Source organism: Xiphophorus maculatus, chromosome 18, assembly GCF_002775205.1.
Source record: "Xiphophorus maculatus strain JP 163 A chromosome 18, X_maculatus-5.0-male, whole genome shotgun sequence".
In the NCBI taxonomy this organism is placed as follows: domain Eukaryota; kingdom Metazoa; phylum Chordata; class Actinopteri; order Cyprinodontiformes; family Poeciliidae; genus Xiphophorus; species Xiphophorus maculatus.
In genome coordinates this window covers 8,561,515-8,575,350 of record NC_036460.1, presented here as the reverse complement: position 1 = coordinate 8,575,350, position 13,836 = coordinate 8,561,515, and the positions used below count along the sequence as shown (strand labels likewise).

Here is a 13,836-nt window from a genome sequence, read left to right as displayed (position 1 = left end):
GCGAGTTTTTCTCTCTTGTAAAGAGAGGAAAAAAAAAGAAGTAGAAAGTCTCTGAAGTGCTATCTCAGCTGTCAACATGCATTCCTTAGACAAGATAGCAAATTTGACTCGCTCACGCCTTTACCTTCACTGACCTGCTGCCACTTTCCTGGCGTCTCCCCGAATGTCACATCTGCCTCGATTTCCGTATTTATTTTTGTCACGTGAGCGCGGTGAGAGGGAAACCTTGGACGTCTGGGCATACATGATCCCTGTCTAAATCAACAACAGCCTACTTCTAGGCAGAAACTGTATGTGAAGAAAGGAGGTCATGGAGAACATTTGGAGCCCAGATGCTCAGCAGTTTGTCAGCACCATATCGCTGACTTAAAGCATCATGGGGTCAGACTGTGTAGTCTTGCATGAACCAGAATGTGTCAGTCACGACAACTGTTCACAAAAGCATTTGCCCATACATAATAATGTCAGTGTCACTTATTCTGATATACACAAGGAAGGCTGCTAACCGTGTACAGACAGAGTAAAGAGTTTGTCACTGTTTTGCATCTGTTATATTTTAGATCTGCGAATAATTGCTCCACTTACAGAAGAACATGATTTGTTCTTCTGCCACACTTAAATAGGTTAGAACTGCACACCAATATTAATTTTAGACATAGATCAATAGAAAAAGTAGTTTTCAAGTGATTTCATTCACTAAGGGCAAAAGCGTGACTCTGTAATCACTTGTTTTTAAATCATGAATCACTTTTTCTAAACTACATTCTTTGGAAATCTGAATTGAATTTCATCTCATTACATCCCATAATTACTACCAGACCTGTGGAATCAGGAAGTTGCATAAATATAACTAGTCTAACAGAATTAATTAGACTAAAAGATCCCAAAAGGCAGCACCTCATGCCCTGATGTGAAGGAATTTAAGAATAGATGAGAAACTAATTCAGCAACATCTGTCAGTCTGGAAAGGGTTACTGAGCCATTTTTGGTTCTTTAGTGAAACACAGTAAGTCTGGAGACTGGAGAACCTTTCCTGAAATTTCTGTCCTGGCAAAACTACCTCAAGAGGGCATTGACTATGAGTCTAGTAAGTCATACTAGAACCCAGAATAACATTTGGGAGAAACTACAAGCTTCACTTTACTCTGTTAAGGTCAGAATTTATTATTCAAAAATAGGAAAAAAAACCCAGAAAAACTTGCATCCATGGGAGACTTCTCAGGCAAAAAACAAAGCAGAATTTTTGGAAGATGTTAGTCCTGTTACATCTGGAGAAAAACTAACAGCGTATCAGAAAATTAACAAAATACCAACAGTTACAAATCTTAGTGGTATTGGGATGGTTTGGTACTACTTTTACTCATGATCTCATCATCACCCACACATTACAGTAGTAATGCAAGGATGATTTTTGATCTCTACCACAAAGTGCTGAAGGACAGTCAGCTATCAGTTTACGACTTTAAGCTCAAACACACATGAGTTATGTGACAGGACAACACACCAGCAGGTTTACTTCCTAATGGCTCAAAGAAAACAAAATAAAAGTTAGTTAGAAGTGGTCTAGTCGAACTCTGGACTTAATCAGATTGAGGTCCTGTTGCATGATCATGAAATCGTTTGAAAATTGCATTTTCCATCAACTCTTGTTATACTAATATAGTATATAGGTATTTTGATGATTTTAAATATTTAAGCATGACAAAATAGCAAAGCACAAAAAATTGCTAGGGGGAAAAATATTCATTGTATTGTGTTTATGGCGATTAAATTACTCTGTGTTGCTGAGCATGAATAGAGAATCTTATCTTTAGATACTCTTGAATTATGTATTTGCTCAAAGCCTTTGGGAACTCAAGGATTTTCTTTTTATTTTCTGCCTGCCCCCTCCCTTTTCGTGAACCGCGGCCTTCTCTGTTTTCTCTTTCATTTGCACCTCAGAAAGGTTACAGGAGAGCTGAGTTTCCCACAGTGAAAGGCACACTCTCAAACTGCTTTTTAATCATTTCCAGAGCCTGTTGTGAGACGGCAAGTGCTGGCACTCCAGCCGGGCCGCGGCTCGGATCCGTTCCAGGAGCACACTTCAGGGCTCACTGAGCCTGCTCAGTAATCTGTCACTGTAAGGGACGAAGGAAATGGCTGTATTTAAGCGAGAGGATACAATTTCATCCCACAATTACATCTCTCCTGTGTTTACAGATCTTTTCACAGAGGAAGAAAACGTTGCCTCACATGTGGTGCAGAATTTCAGCTTTTTATAGAAATCACTTTTTTTTCCTCGAAGGATATATCAACTAAATGCTTTCCTTACCCACTTGAATTTCAAGCTATGGGATGTAATCGAAATTATACTTGAAATATGCATTTAAAAAAAGAAAAGATTTAGTTACATAGTGGATCAAAATAGTACCTCATCATCTACTTTAACATTATAGGATTTGACTTTATAATAGACTTTTACTTTATTGTAATTATGCAATTATGCTGGTTTGAATGACTATCTCTTTTTTTTTCAGGAGTGGCAGAACTCCATTCAGAAGAATGCTGGCCTCGCTTTCATTGAGCTAATAAATGAAGGAAGGTAATTCAACCATTCATTTCAAAATAACAAAGCCCAGCAGCAGCAGGTTTTATGTTGACATTTATTATCAAAATGTACAGTTTATCGTTTCTTCTTGGCAGACATAAAGAGGTTGTTAAGCTAAGTGGAGCAGTGGAGCTTAGCCCTAAATCTCTGATGTCTTAGTGAAGACTAAAGGCAAATAAGCTTTTTTACTTGAATTACGAATAACAACACTGCAGAGCATCTCTTGTGTTGTCTACCTCTATTTGTTCATTTCTTCTTACTCCTCTCTTTCCGTGTTTGGGTGTGGCCAGACTCAGAGTTTTCCTGAGCAGATCAGGGGCAGCTCAGCCTCCTTGTCCATCTGTTGACCCATCTGGCCCGTCCTCCTGCATGCCCAGGCTCTAGGCTCGGTCCAAGCAGGTTTCTCTCTGTCTCCTGCTGGCCCTAGAACAAAGAAGTTCAGTTGGTGGGGCCACACGGCGCTGTCCAGGGTGCTGCTGACAGACGCATAATTTTCCAGTCTTACACTAGACTGTGTCCACCTAACCTGCTTAACTAGACAGATCTACAGGAACCGGCTGGTAAATCTGTTTGCTTTACAAGGCGTGGCTGACACCGATGTTGTTACTGCTGTATTTACAAAGACACATTACGCAAGTAGATGATTTTTTTTTCTTTTTAAAAACGCAGCTGCCCATATCAAACACTGAAAAGATGCCTTCAATGGGTGGGTTAGATTGTTATTTTATAATCTCATTAGATCCTTTTCAAATATGTCAATTTGAAAAAGTCAGATCTGGAACTTTTTCAGCCGTTTTTTGCGGGAGGTTTTATAGTAACAGAAAAATATCAGTACCTTAATCCATTTATGTCATCTTTTATAAAATGCAGGGATCTGAAATGCATTCCACTCAGTGACAAATCAATACAAACATTAACAATAAAAAGCACCTATACCCTTTCAAAGCTACGAACAAACATAGAAACGTTAGTTAGAAACGTTAGTTGTGAAATCTTCACGTTCAGCTTTTATCAGTTTTTTTTTGTGTTCTGCTTTTTTATTGTTCTTCATGTGCATGTAGCAAAAATACCTGGTAGATAACTGATATCTATTTTCCATCTCCAACTGGAACTTGTCAACTCACTTTCTCATCTATTCTTGGTTTCGAAACAAAGCTTCACGTTGTCAGCTTCTCTCTTTGAACTGTGAACTCCTGTCTGTTAATGAGTGCTTGTCAACAGTTAAAGAGGCGAGAGCAGCTGATGACTGTAGTCTCCAGATTAATGACTCTCTTTGGGGACAGAAGGCAATAGTAAAATCTGTATGAGGCTCTAGAGAAGAACAAGATCTGTTTTAATTAAAACAAAACTCGCCTAATGGTGTGTGAAATAGGTTATAATCTTCCAACATATCTGCAGTGAATTTATTTGTTGAAGTTTTGTTTTTTAGATGATACAATTTAAATGTTAAAACCTGTTACCCAAGGACATCTAGATTAGCTTTCTCAGCTTTGCAGGCACTAGGCGGGTTCTCTGAATATTGTTGTCTTTTTTTCTTTCAAAAGATCAAACTGTGCAGAACAGGGTTCAGTGGTGACTTTTTTTGTTAATGGTACAGAAGGCTCAATCACTGACTTTCATTGCTGCAGTACAACCAGACAAAAGAGGCCAATTACTTACAGTGTTTGGCAGCTATATTCTCACCCCTTCATTGTCCTTTGACATTACAACAATCTTCAGATTAATTTTAAAGTCCCTTTTGGTCTCAAAACTTGTGTCAAATTTTATGTATTCTTTGCATGACTTGTAGCAAACTGTATATGGGACTTCTTATTATCTCCTCGTTAGTATAGTGGTGAGTATCCCCGCCTGTCACGCGGGACACCGGGGTTGAATTCCCCGACGGGGAGTGAAGTTTGTTTCAGGTCCCTCTTGAAAATGTGATCTAGATCTCAACGGGGTTTACCTGATTAAATAAAGGAATTATTATTATTGTTATTATTATTATTATATATATTTCTCTAGTTAATGCTCTCTTTGCTCTGCCTGCCAGTTTAGGTGGATAGTCATATCTTGGTATATTTCAGCTTTGACTTGAAATATGTGTTTCTTGGTCTTTGTGATGCAGTTTATTTACTAATGTTCTCTAACAAACTACTGATGCCTTTACAGAACAGCTGTAATAATAGCGAGTTTGAATTTCACACAAGAGTGTTCCATTTGACTATATTTCTCACATTTCCTCATAAATTGCATTTGTAAAAAGTGTCTGTTGCTGTGCAATGTTAAAGGTTGCTGTGCCATGCCATGAAGGACCACATTGTTCGCGTTGCCAACGAGGCTGAATTCATCCTGAACAGACAGCGAGCTGAGGACGTCCACAAACATGCAGAGTTTGAGGTATCAACTTTTATTCCACCTCAAGTTAAATGCCGACATCATCAATGATTTTCATGTAATTGTACCAACACATGACTTTTATTATTAATGGTTCTTTTCTAAACTACATCTACTTCAAATTATTAGATTTTTTTTTTTTTTTTTGCTGTGAACGTACAATTTTATTTTGAGCACTTTCTGATGGGCACTTAACAAATTCCATTACTGTAAAACAGCTATTCAACTTTACAATCTCAATAATAGTGTTCTTTGTAGGATTGACTCTTCACTGTTACAATTTTTATAGCGTTAGCCAAGCAATATCCAAGCAAGGATATTTTATTACTGGTGACCAGCTAACTCCAGGGATTACTATTAAGAGTTTATTCAACCATTTTCCTCAAATTACATTTGAAATGTAATATAAATGTAAGCTTCGATTAAACACAATATGACAAAAGTTTCTAAGTTGGATAGTAACACTACAAAAAACAGAATTTATTTACAGAGCCTTATAAAAATGTTCATTCCCTTTTAATTTTTCCCACACTTTGCCACGCTACAACCACAAACCTTGATGTATTTATTCAGATTTTATGAGATGAAAAGGAAGAGTTATTTTCATAGGGGTATTTTTTTCCAAATATACATCAAAATTTCTCATGGATTTGTCTTTAGCCTTGTCCTGCTGTGCGGTTTACATCCTCAGTCCGTAATTTTTGTTCAAGATTGTCCTAAATTTAGCCTCCTCACCAAACTGACCAGCTTTCCAGGCCCAGCTAAAATAAAGCTGGACCAGGGTTTGTTCAGGATGAGCTTGTAGGACAGGAAATACAATTTTAAGTATATCCAAAGGCAACTGGTTGCACTGGGTTACACATTTAGAGTATCCGAGTAAACACAACCGAATAAATTATTTTTCTGTACTTTATTGGTACAAAGTCATCAAAATCATGCACTGTTCTCTTCCCACTTCACATTTTGAAGCATAAATGTCCCAATAAAAAGCATTAACGTTTTAAAGTAACAAAAGCTGTGAAAGTTGTGAATGTAGGTGTGAATACTTTGCAAGACATCAGAATGTAAGCATTTTTGCATCTCTTCAAACCTCAACTCAAACGCTTCATTCACCTCTGTTAACGGCGTGTACATGTGAGCGATGACATGTTTCTTATCTTAGAAAAGCAGCCAGCCACAAGCAGCTTTTTTGATATACAGTTCTTGAGGATCCTTGACCCGCTAGATAAACTGGAAGAGACGACTAGATATGCGGTGTCAAGGGAACAGGGGAGGAGGGAAGAAGTGTACCTGGCCCTATCCGTCCTGTCTGCCAACTCTAGACAGCTTACACTTTTCATCTGGCGCTGACATTACTTTATTACCCACTCTCCGTGATTGAAGATTCAGGTTACAGATAAGACATTTTTACAATTAAGCTGGTGTCAAGGAGAAGCGTCATATGCTTTAAAGTGATAAATAATGTTTGATATTTGTCACAGAGTCACGTGGTAATGCAGGGTGACAGGCAGCGATTGAGTTATTTGCTTTATGAGGAATATGTTGAAGTATAGTATCTGACAGAATTCAAATTTAAAGCAGGAAATTCAATTAACTTCCAGCTTCTGTTAGCAAATTAGATTGCGAATATTAGCAAGAGTCCCCTCAGGGTAGAAGAGTAAGACAATCTTATTTTAGAAACAAAGACAAGAGCTGTTCTAGTTTACTTTCAACCACCTGGAACCCTTCTATTGCCCCTAAATCAGGACAATTATTTTACACTAATATACCAATTTATTTTATATTTATTTTTTTTATTATTTAAGTAGTATTTTAATAGCATTCTTGCTTTAGAAAATGGCTCTATTTCTATATTTTCCTGTACAGCAAGCCATTTAACTTTTCATATTGTCAATGTAGTTTTGTAAATGGCAATGTACCATATTTTGTGGGACTATTAACATTTTTTTCTCTAACAGCAGCATCCATAGCTACCTAGCAGGGAACCTCATCTGTCTGCAGTTTGAGAATGAACTACCTCCATGTGCTCTCTTTGATTTATAACACTCCTCTAAGGGAGCAGAAATACATCTCTCAACTGTCCGCTAATATCTTTATGCACTCAAGTGTGGTGAATGAAGCCATAACATTCCTCATCGTGACAAATTCTCTATTAGGGGAAATATATTATTCTGACTTTATTCAAATGGAACCTTTTTGAATGGTGTTAGTTCAATGTCAGGCATGGCTTTTTGGGAAAAGACACCATGCAAACAAGGTTAACACTGTTCTTTTGTTCTTTATGTACATTAGTCCAGCTGTGCACAGTATGCTGCAGACAGGAAAGAAGAAGAGAAGATGTGTGACCACCTGATAAGTGCTGCTAAGCATAGAGATCATGTCACAGCCAATCAACTGAAGCAGAAGATTGTCAACATCCTCACCAACAAGCATGGGGCCTGGGGTATACCATGCCAGAGGTAAGTTTTTACAAGTTAAGTCTTAAACATCTGCCATTGATGTGCGATGTTAGGTCCGATCTTCAGGAGCATCAAAAGTTTCTTGCTTACAGTGATCTTCAGTCGATTGATGGGAGCACCGGTTAATATAATTTTCCCAGGACTTGATAGGGTTAGCAGTTGGGTCAGCAAACGCAATTACAGTGTGGAGTGGCCTAATTCCCAGGGGACAGTTGATTGGCTAGTCATCCTACATACATGGGTGGAAGCAATTTGGGGGGCTGGGGTTTCTTTTTATGTACCATTGTCCAGGTTTTCATTGACATTTTACAAAACAGAGCGTATCACCTGGTGGAAGCAGCAGGACTTCCCCATACGAACCCTGATAAAATAACAAGTGGCTCTTCTGCTCTGAAACTTACCTCTGTGTTTTTCCTACATATAATTCAGTGGTGAAAAAATCTAATTATAATCGAAACTTTAAGATTGATCTTATCCATTTAGCCAAAGATTGTATAATTAATCCTGTTGAAATGGCCAGATATATTAGGGGTGCACTGATCAGAAGATTTTGGCTATTTAGCTGATCCTAGTTTATCTGCAAAAACTATGAACAGCACTGAAAAACTGATGAACATTGTAAGTGGTTATTAATTTTCAGATGAGCAACACAACGTCACGCTGTGTGTGTCAGGGATGGCATAGAGCAAAAATTAAATGATCTTTTGGTAGACACTTTTTAGCATCTTCTATTATCATTGTCTAACTCTTTTTTTAATAATACGTCTACACCGTAGAATGTTGTTGGCAATGTAATCTGTTTCATGTGTTCACTGACAGATTTTTCTGTTCTGACCATTCAGACACATAGATAAAGCTAAAACCTGTCGAATGTTGATTACAAGCTGACTTTTTGTGTCACTTTCTGACAAGTTTCCATGCAATAGCTGACATGTTTTAGTTGGTTAACGTTGAAGCTCAGCTCACAGTTGTGTGATTGAGATTTTCAGCTATACATACATGCTTATGTGTTTCTGTTCTTTGTGCTAGCACCAGAACAATAGTAGCAAAAAGGAAAGGAATGGCACTTTAACACTTTGCTGAAGCAGGAACTTTGATTTTATTATTCAGTTTGAAGATGCATTGCAGATACCCTGCATTGCTTTTTCTACCTTAAATCAAGTTTACTATATCCAAGTAGCTTTACAGTGTCATTTTGTCTTGGATGTCATAGGTAGATTTTTTTATTCATATTCAAATGCTATACACTGGCATTGTTTATACTAGTTTGCTAGCATTTGAGTATTTAGGAGAGCGTTCAAATATTACAAATTATTTAAAAATGGTGCCAAAGGAATAATGTAGACAAAATTACATTTATTGTTATGCTAACAATTTGAAAGTAAAATTTTTGCAGTGTCTAAGTGCTTTTTTTTTTTTCTAAATCTGACTAAACCTTAGCAACCCATAAAAATGTGCTGGGTTGAATTTGGGGCTCATGTTCAAATATTTATGGAGCCCCCACCCAGAGGCATAGCATTTGCATTGAAACAAAAGGTTATTGAGCGTGGGTGCATTGTAAATGATACAACAAAACTTCCAACAAATTCAAATTTAATGGTAACCTGCTGGTGAAGAAAAATGATGCAATATGCTCACAAGCTCAAGGCAGTGTTGCAGTTCAGCAGCTTATTCTTATTCACTGCTACATTAACTTTCCCATTTATGCTGCCCTTGTAAAATATAAAGCCCCCAGGCTGTGTGAATGGCTGACGGGGTGTGTGTGCGCGGGGGCACGTGCGGGTGTGTGTGTAGAACCTTTACTTGGTTATGTTTTCATCCTCATACACAGAAACTGTTTTACCTTTTTATTGCTAAATCCTGTCTGGAGATATGCCAAAGAATATTTATCATTAGCACAGAATATCACAAATTAAATTATTCTTAGAACGGCAACCGAATGAAACTTGTGACTTGTTTATGTTGCTTATCCACCAGTGTGTGTTTGCAGCTGATCTCATTAGATGGATAAGAATTAGATTAATCTGTTTCGTCTTTTTCTACAGACATTTGCAGGTTGCCTCTCTGTGAGACACTTTATTTTGTGCCGTTCTTATTGCTCCAAACACCATTAGGAAAGTGTGCTGCAGCATAAACGACAACAGGCAGCTACGAGGTAATAATCTGTACAAGCCTTGAAAACAGCTGCTACAGTCATGCGATTAGACTGAAGAAAAGGCAGATCAGACCCTACGGTGGCCTGTTTGATCATACTATATGCTTGCCTGATGATGAATGTTCCCTTGTATAGAGCCAGCATAGAAAAATCAATACTCCTCAAATTGAAACAGTATAGGGTTGTATTGATCCACTGTGCTAAATCAAAATGAGGAGACTTTGATACATCTCTCCAAGACAGCTCTCTGCTCAGTAATGACACACTATCAATTTTAGCTTTACACTGATAAATCAAGTTGAAAATTGGATGTCAGAATTTTTCCCAGCAAGAGAGTGATTTCCTCTGCCCCCTGGTACCCTCTGCTGTTGACCTTTGAACCCTTGCGGCAGATTATAAAGTTCAGACTTATCCGAAGTGAAAGTAGATGTCAAGGCAAGACTGATGAATACACTGAAGGCTAATGTCCGCCTCTTTTTCAACAGAGGACATTAAAGTCGCATTACTATAAATCCTGTCCCTGTAAAAATAAAAGAGAGTCGATTGAATTGCAACTTTATTTGATAGAGTACATATTTCCTGGCATTCTCAAGTACTTTTCCAACACACTAGATAAATTTTATACACACCTGAAACAAACAAACCTCTTCCGTCCCACCTGAGAATCACTGACAGCTGACAGAGGAGCCTCTGCTACCCTCCATGGCAGCCCTTAACCCTACCTGACTAGTCTATTGATTGTCAACATTTCTTCTGTATAATTACTTTTTTGTAGCAAAGGAGAAAGGAAAATGGCAGCACATATTGATCTGTGGCAAGGCAGTGAAACAGCCGTTTCCCTTGACTAACAGCGAGTTTCATCTCTTGCACGTGATGAATGGTAACAATCTGCCCGTGGATAATAACTTTGTGATGGAATGAACCTCTTTACTCACTATGTGCCCAGAGTATTTGGTCTTGCCTGAAAGGGTTATCAATTCTAATAGAACTGAAGTGTCCTACTGCGTGGGGGGTGGGGACCTTTAGAGGGCTTTAAAGCCTCTGAGGGCTTTAGGTCTGATGTCCCTTTTGGGGCAGAAAACAAAGGTCATGGTCTCCGGTTGAGTCTAACAAGATAAACAAACTTTAACTTGGTGATAAAAATGATAGCAGTAACAACATCTAGACAAGTGGGATGTATAATGTTTTCTCACATCTGGACCTGGACCCATCGTGGGCATTTTTCTTAAACAAACAAAGCAAAAGAATCCTCATTTGAAAGCAAATTGAAGCAAAATCATTTTGATGTAGTTTTTCCAACTCTAAATCAAAAATTATTTTTGCTTTAATTTGCTTTCAAATGAGGATTTTTTTTTGTTTTTTGCTTTGTCTAGGAAAAAAATAACAGAAATCATGTTAGTATCTTAAAGTATTTTGCAAACACCTTTAAACTTCATCCAAATTATGTCTTAGGTTTGAGCAAAATGTTTCAAACGAACACACCACAAAACACCTAAAGGCAAGAAATTTAATGATATATCCATCTTAAATAAAACGTATCGGTTGTGGTATTTTTGATACAGGTCCTGTATTTACTTAGTCTTGGCTCGATATCAAAATGCGCAGCTTTACACACTTCTATAGAATACATATGTCCCACAACCACAACTGCTTGGCCTTGGATGATGAGTAAGTGAGCCTTATTTTTTCACTAAGACAGCTGTGCCACAGCTTTACCAAGAGACTAAAAGAAAGGTTGCCCATAACCAAAAAAAAAATTTCCATACAAGTATGGATTAATATTTAAAACAAAACATGATGACTTTTTGTTGTCATGTTTTCCCAAAGAAAAGTTAGTATAAACAAACCTCTCTGAAATGTAATTGAAAATCTATCATTCAAAGCAAAAATTAATATTATATCTGCAGAAACTGCTATGGGTATAGCAAAGTTAAATATATTGTTGAACTGTTTCTGTTTGACCTACTACTTCACCCATCACGTCTTAAAAAATATGCATCTTCTTTAAAACCACCCTGCAATTACAAATGTTTGTTCTTTTTTAACTGAACCTTATCTTAACATGATGGTCCTTTGTTCTGGCTTCCCAATATATTCATTTTCTTTGCCCTTGGGCCACACTTAACCTTGTACACTGCTAATTATATCTGGAAAGGGGCCCATTCATATAATCATCAATTTCATTGGGTGTTGAAATGGAGCTGGGCATTGCGCGAATGTGCCACATTTTCTGTAAAAGATTGGTTCAGGGAAGCTGGTGATCCTGGGGAGTTTTCTAACATTACAGTGTGGTTCCTCATCCCTCGCTCAACCTCGCATGTCTGTCTTCATTAAACCTGATGACCTCGAGTTAATCTTGTTGGCGCTGTGGTGTTTCCTTTTGTCTTTTTCCCTAGAGCAAATTCTTCACTCTATCTCTTAATCTGCAAAAGAAGAGTCAAGAAGCAAAAACAGAAACATTTGGATCTTGGTGTTCTTTTATTTGCAGTGGTGTTGAGAGATATAAATATATGAAATAGCAAAATTAAAGGGATGAAAGTCTTATGTATCATTTGCAGCCATCTGCGATAATAAAATCATGATGGTGACCATACAGCCACTGACGATTTGGAATCCCAAAGACACATGAAATTTATTGGGGTTTTTTGCTTTTATTTTATGTATATATTTTTTTACTTTATAAGTCGCTTTGAAAGATATGAGTTCATCACCATATGGTTGCCAGTGACCACTTTTGATGAATTGCATTTTTGTTGCCTTTTTTTTATCACAGCAGTATAGAGAAATGTTATATAAGAATGCATAAAATAATGCACTGGTCTATTAAACTGTCGTTTTTTCCTTCCGTCTGGTTTCCATGTTTATTATATCACGGAATTGGTTCTAAGAATAGTTATTTCACAGAGACTGGTAGTTCTTCTAAACTGTCGAGACAGAAATTTGTCAGTAAATATGTATATGCAATAGCCAATATATTTGTTAAACCGTATTTGAGAAATATTTTAAGAGGCAGTGGAACTTGTACCTTCTAAAGATTCCCCTGAAGTTCACTACCTCACAATGAGAGACTGTTAGGAAAGCTTAAAATGAAACAAAAGCCTATTTGTCCTCAGAATGTCACTAAAAACGGATGTGTTCTAAGCAGTGTGGCCGTGCGACAGAAACCAGTTGCTTCGTCTTTGAATAGAATTGTCACTGATTACTGGTATTTATTATAATTACCCCCGACTCATGTCACCAGTGCAGGATTTTAAAAAGAGTATTATGGTGTTTTATTGAATCAGTATGTGCCTGACCTTCCCCCTTACCGCTCCACATAAATCTCTTCAGAGAATAAATTGGATGAAAAAGGAAATCTTGAACCATGAAAATATGATCCGTCTTCAGTCCAACCCCGTCTGTTTGTGAGTCATTATGGTTAAGTGACTTAAAAGACATGCGGTTAACTATAAGCAGTTACCAAAAATAAATAACAAATACTGGTGCAACGATTAATCTAGAAATGTTGTTTGTGTCCTTTTTAGACACTAACTGATCAAGTTACTGATTTGTATTTATTTTAGTATACATTTGCGTGTACTCGCTCATCTTTGTTATTACACCTGAGCAAAGGATTACTAAAAAGCAAGTGCACTATTAACAACTAGTAAAATTCATTTATCCACTACAATTATTGCATATCACTTATTATTTCTGACAATGAATCACTTCATTTTAATAGCTTAACCACGTAAGAAAATTTGTGAATTTCAACATATTTTTAAACCTTCGTAGAAAAATGAATTACACGGTAGCTTTTACATTGTCTGAATCTCAAGACACAACAGGTACATCTTCATAGTCTAACTGATCTACATAATATCTGTACAATCAGTTTTCGAACAGTTTAATGGAATCTCTTCAAACTTCTTAAGCCTGAATCTTCTCAAATATACAAATTTTAATCAATTTCAAATACACTTGCTTAATAAATATGCTGTTTCAAAGCGACTCTTATTTACATCCAGTTGGGCTGTATGGATGCAGAGGATAAGGTCTGTCACACACACACTTCTGTTTGGTGTTTCTTGGCAGTGAAACCATGACTAATAAGCACCTTCAGTGTTTTTGTCATGAAGTCATTTGGTCCTCTTTATTTAAAAATAAACAAAAGTAAATTTGGTTGGTGATTTAGGAACATGTTGAGTGTTTAAATTTTTACAAGGTGACATATCTTTTTTCCATCCTCCAAAGCTAAGACGTCATTAACTGGGAATGAC

At 37.1% G+C, this 13,836-nt stretch overlaps 1 protein-coding gene across 5 annotated transcripts in view; it reads left to right on the top strand.

The window, feature by feature from the left end:
• LOC102233216 (neurobeachin-like) overlaps positions 1 to 13,836 on the top strand; it is a 225,499-nt gene that overhangs the window by 123,439 nt on the left and 88,224 nt on the right. For all 5 annotated transcript variants that reach the window (XM_023351738.1, XM_023351736.1, XM_023351735.1 and 2 more), the window contains 3 exons: positions 2,517 to 2,581; positions 4,858 to 4,966; positions 7,256 to 7,422. In XM_023351738.1, the coding sequence (XP_023207506.1) occupies positions 2,517 to 2,581; positions 4,858 to 4,966; positions 7,256 to 7,422 (341 nt within the window). The remainder of the gene's footprint in view (positions 1 to 2,516; positions 2,582 to 4,857; positions 4,967 to 7,255; positions 7,423 to 13,836) is intronic.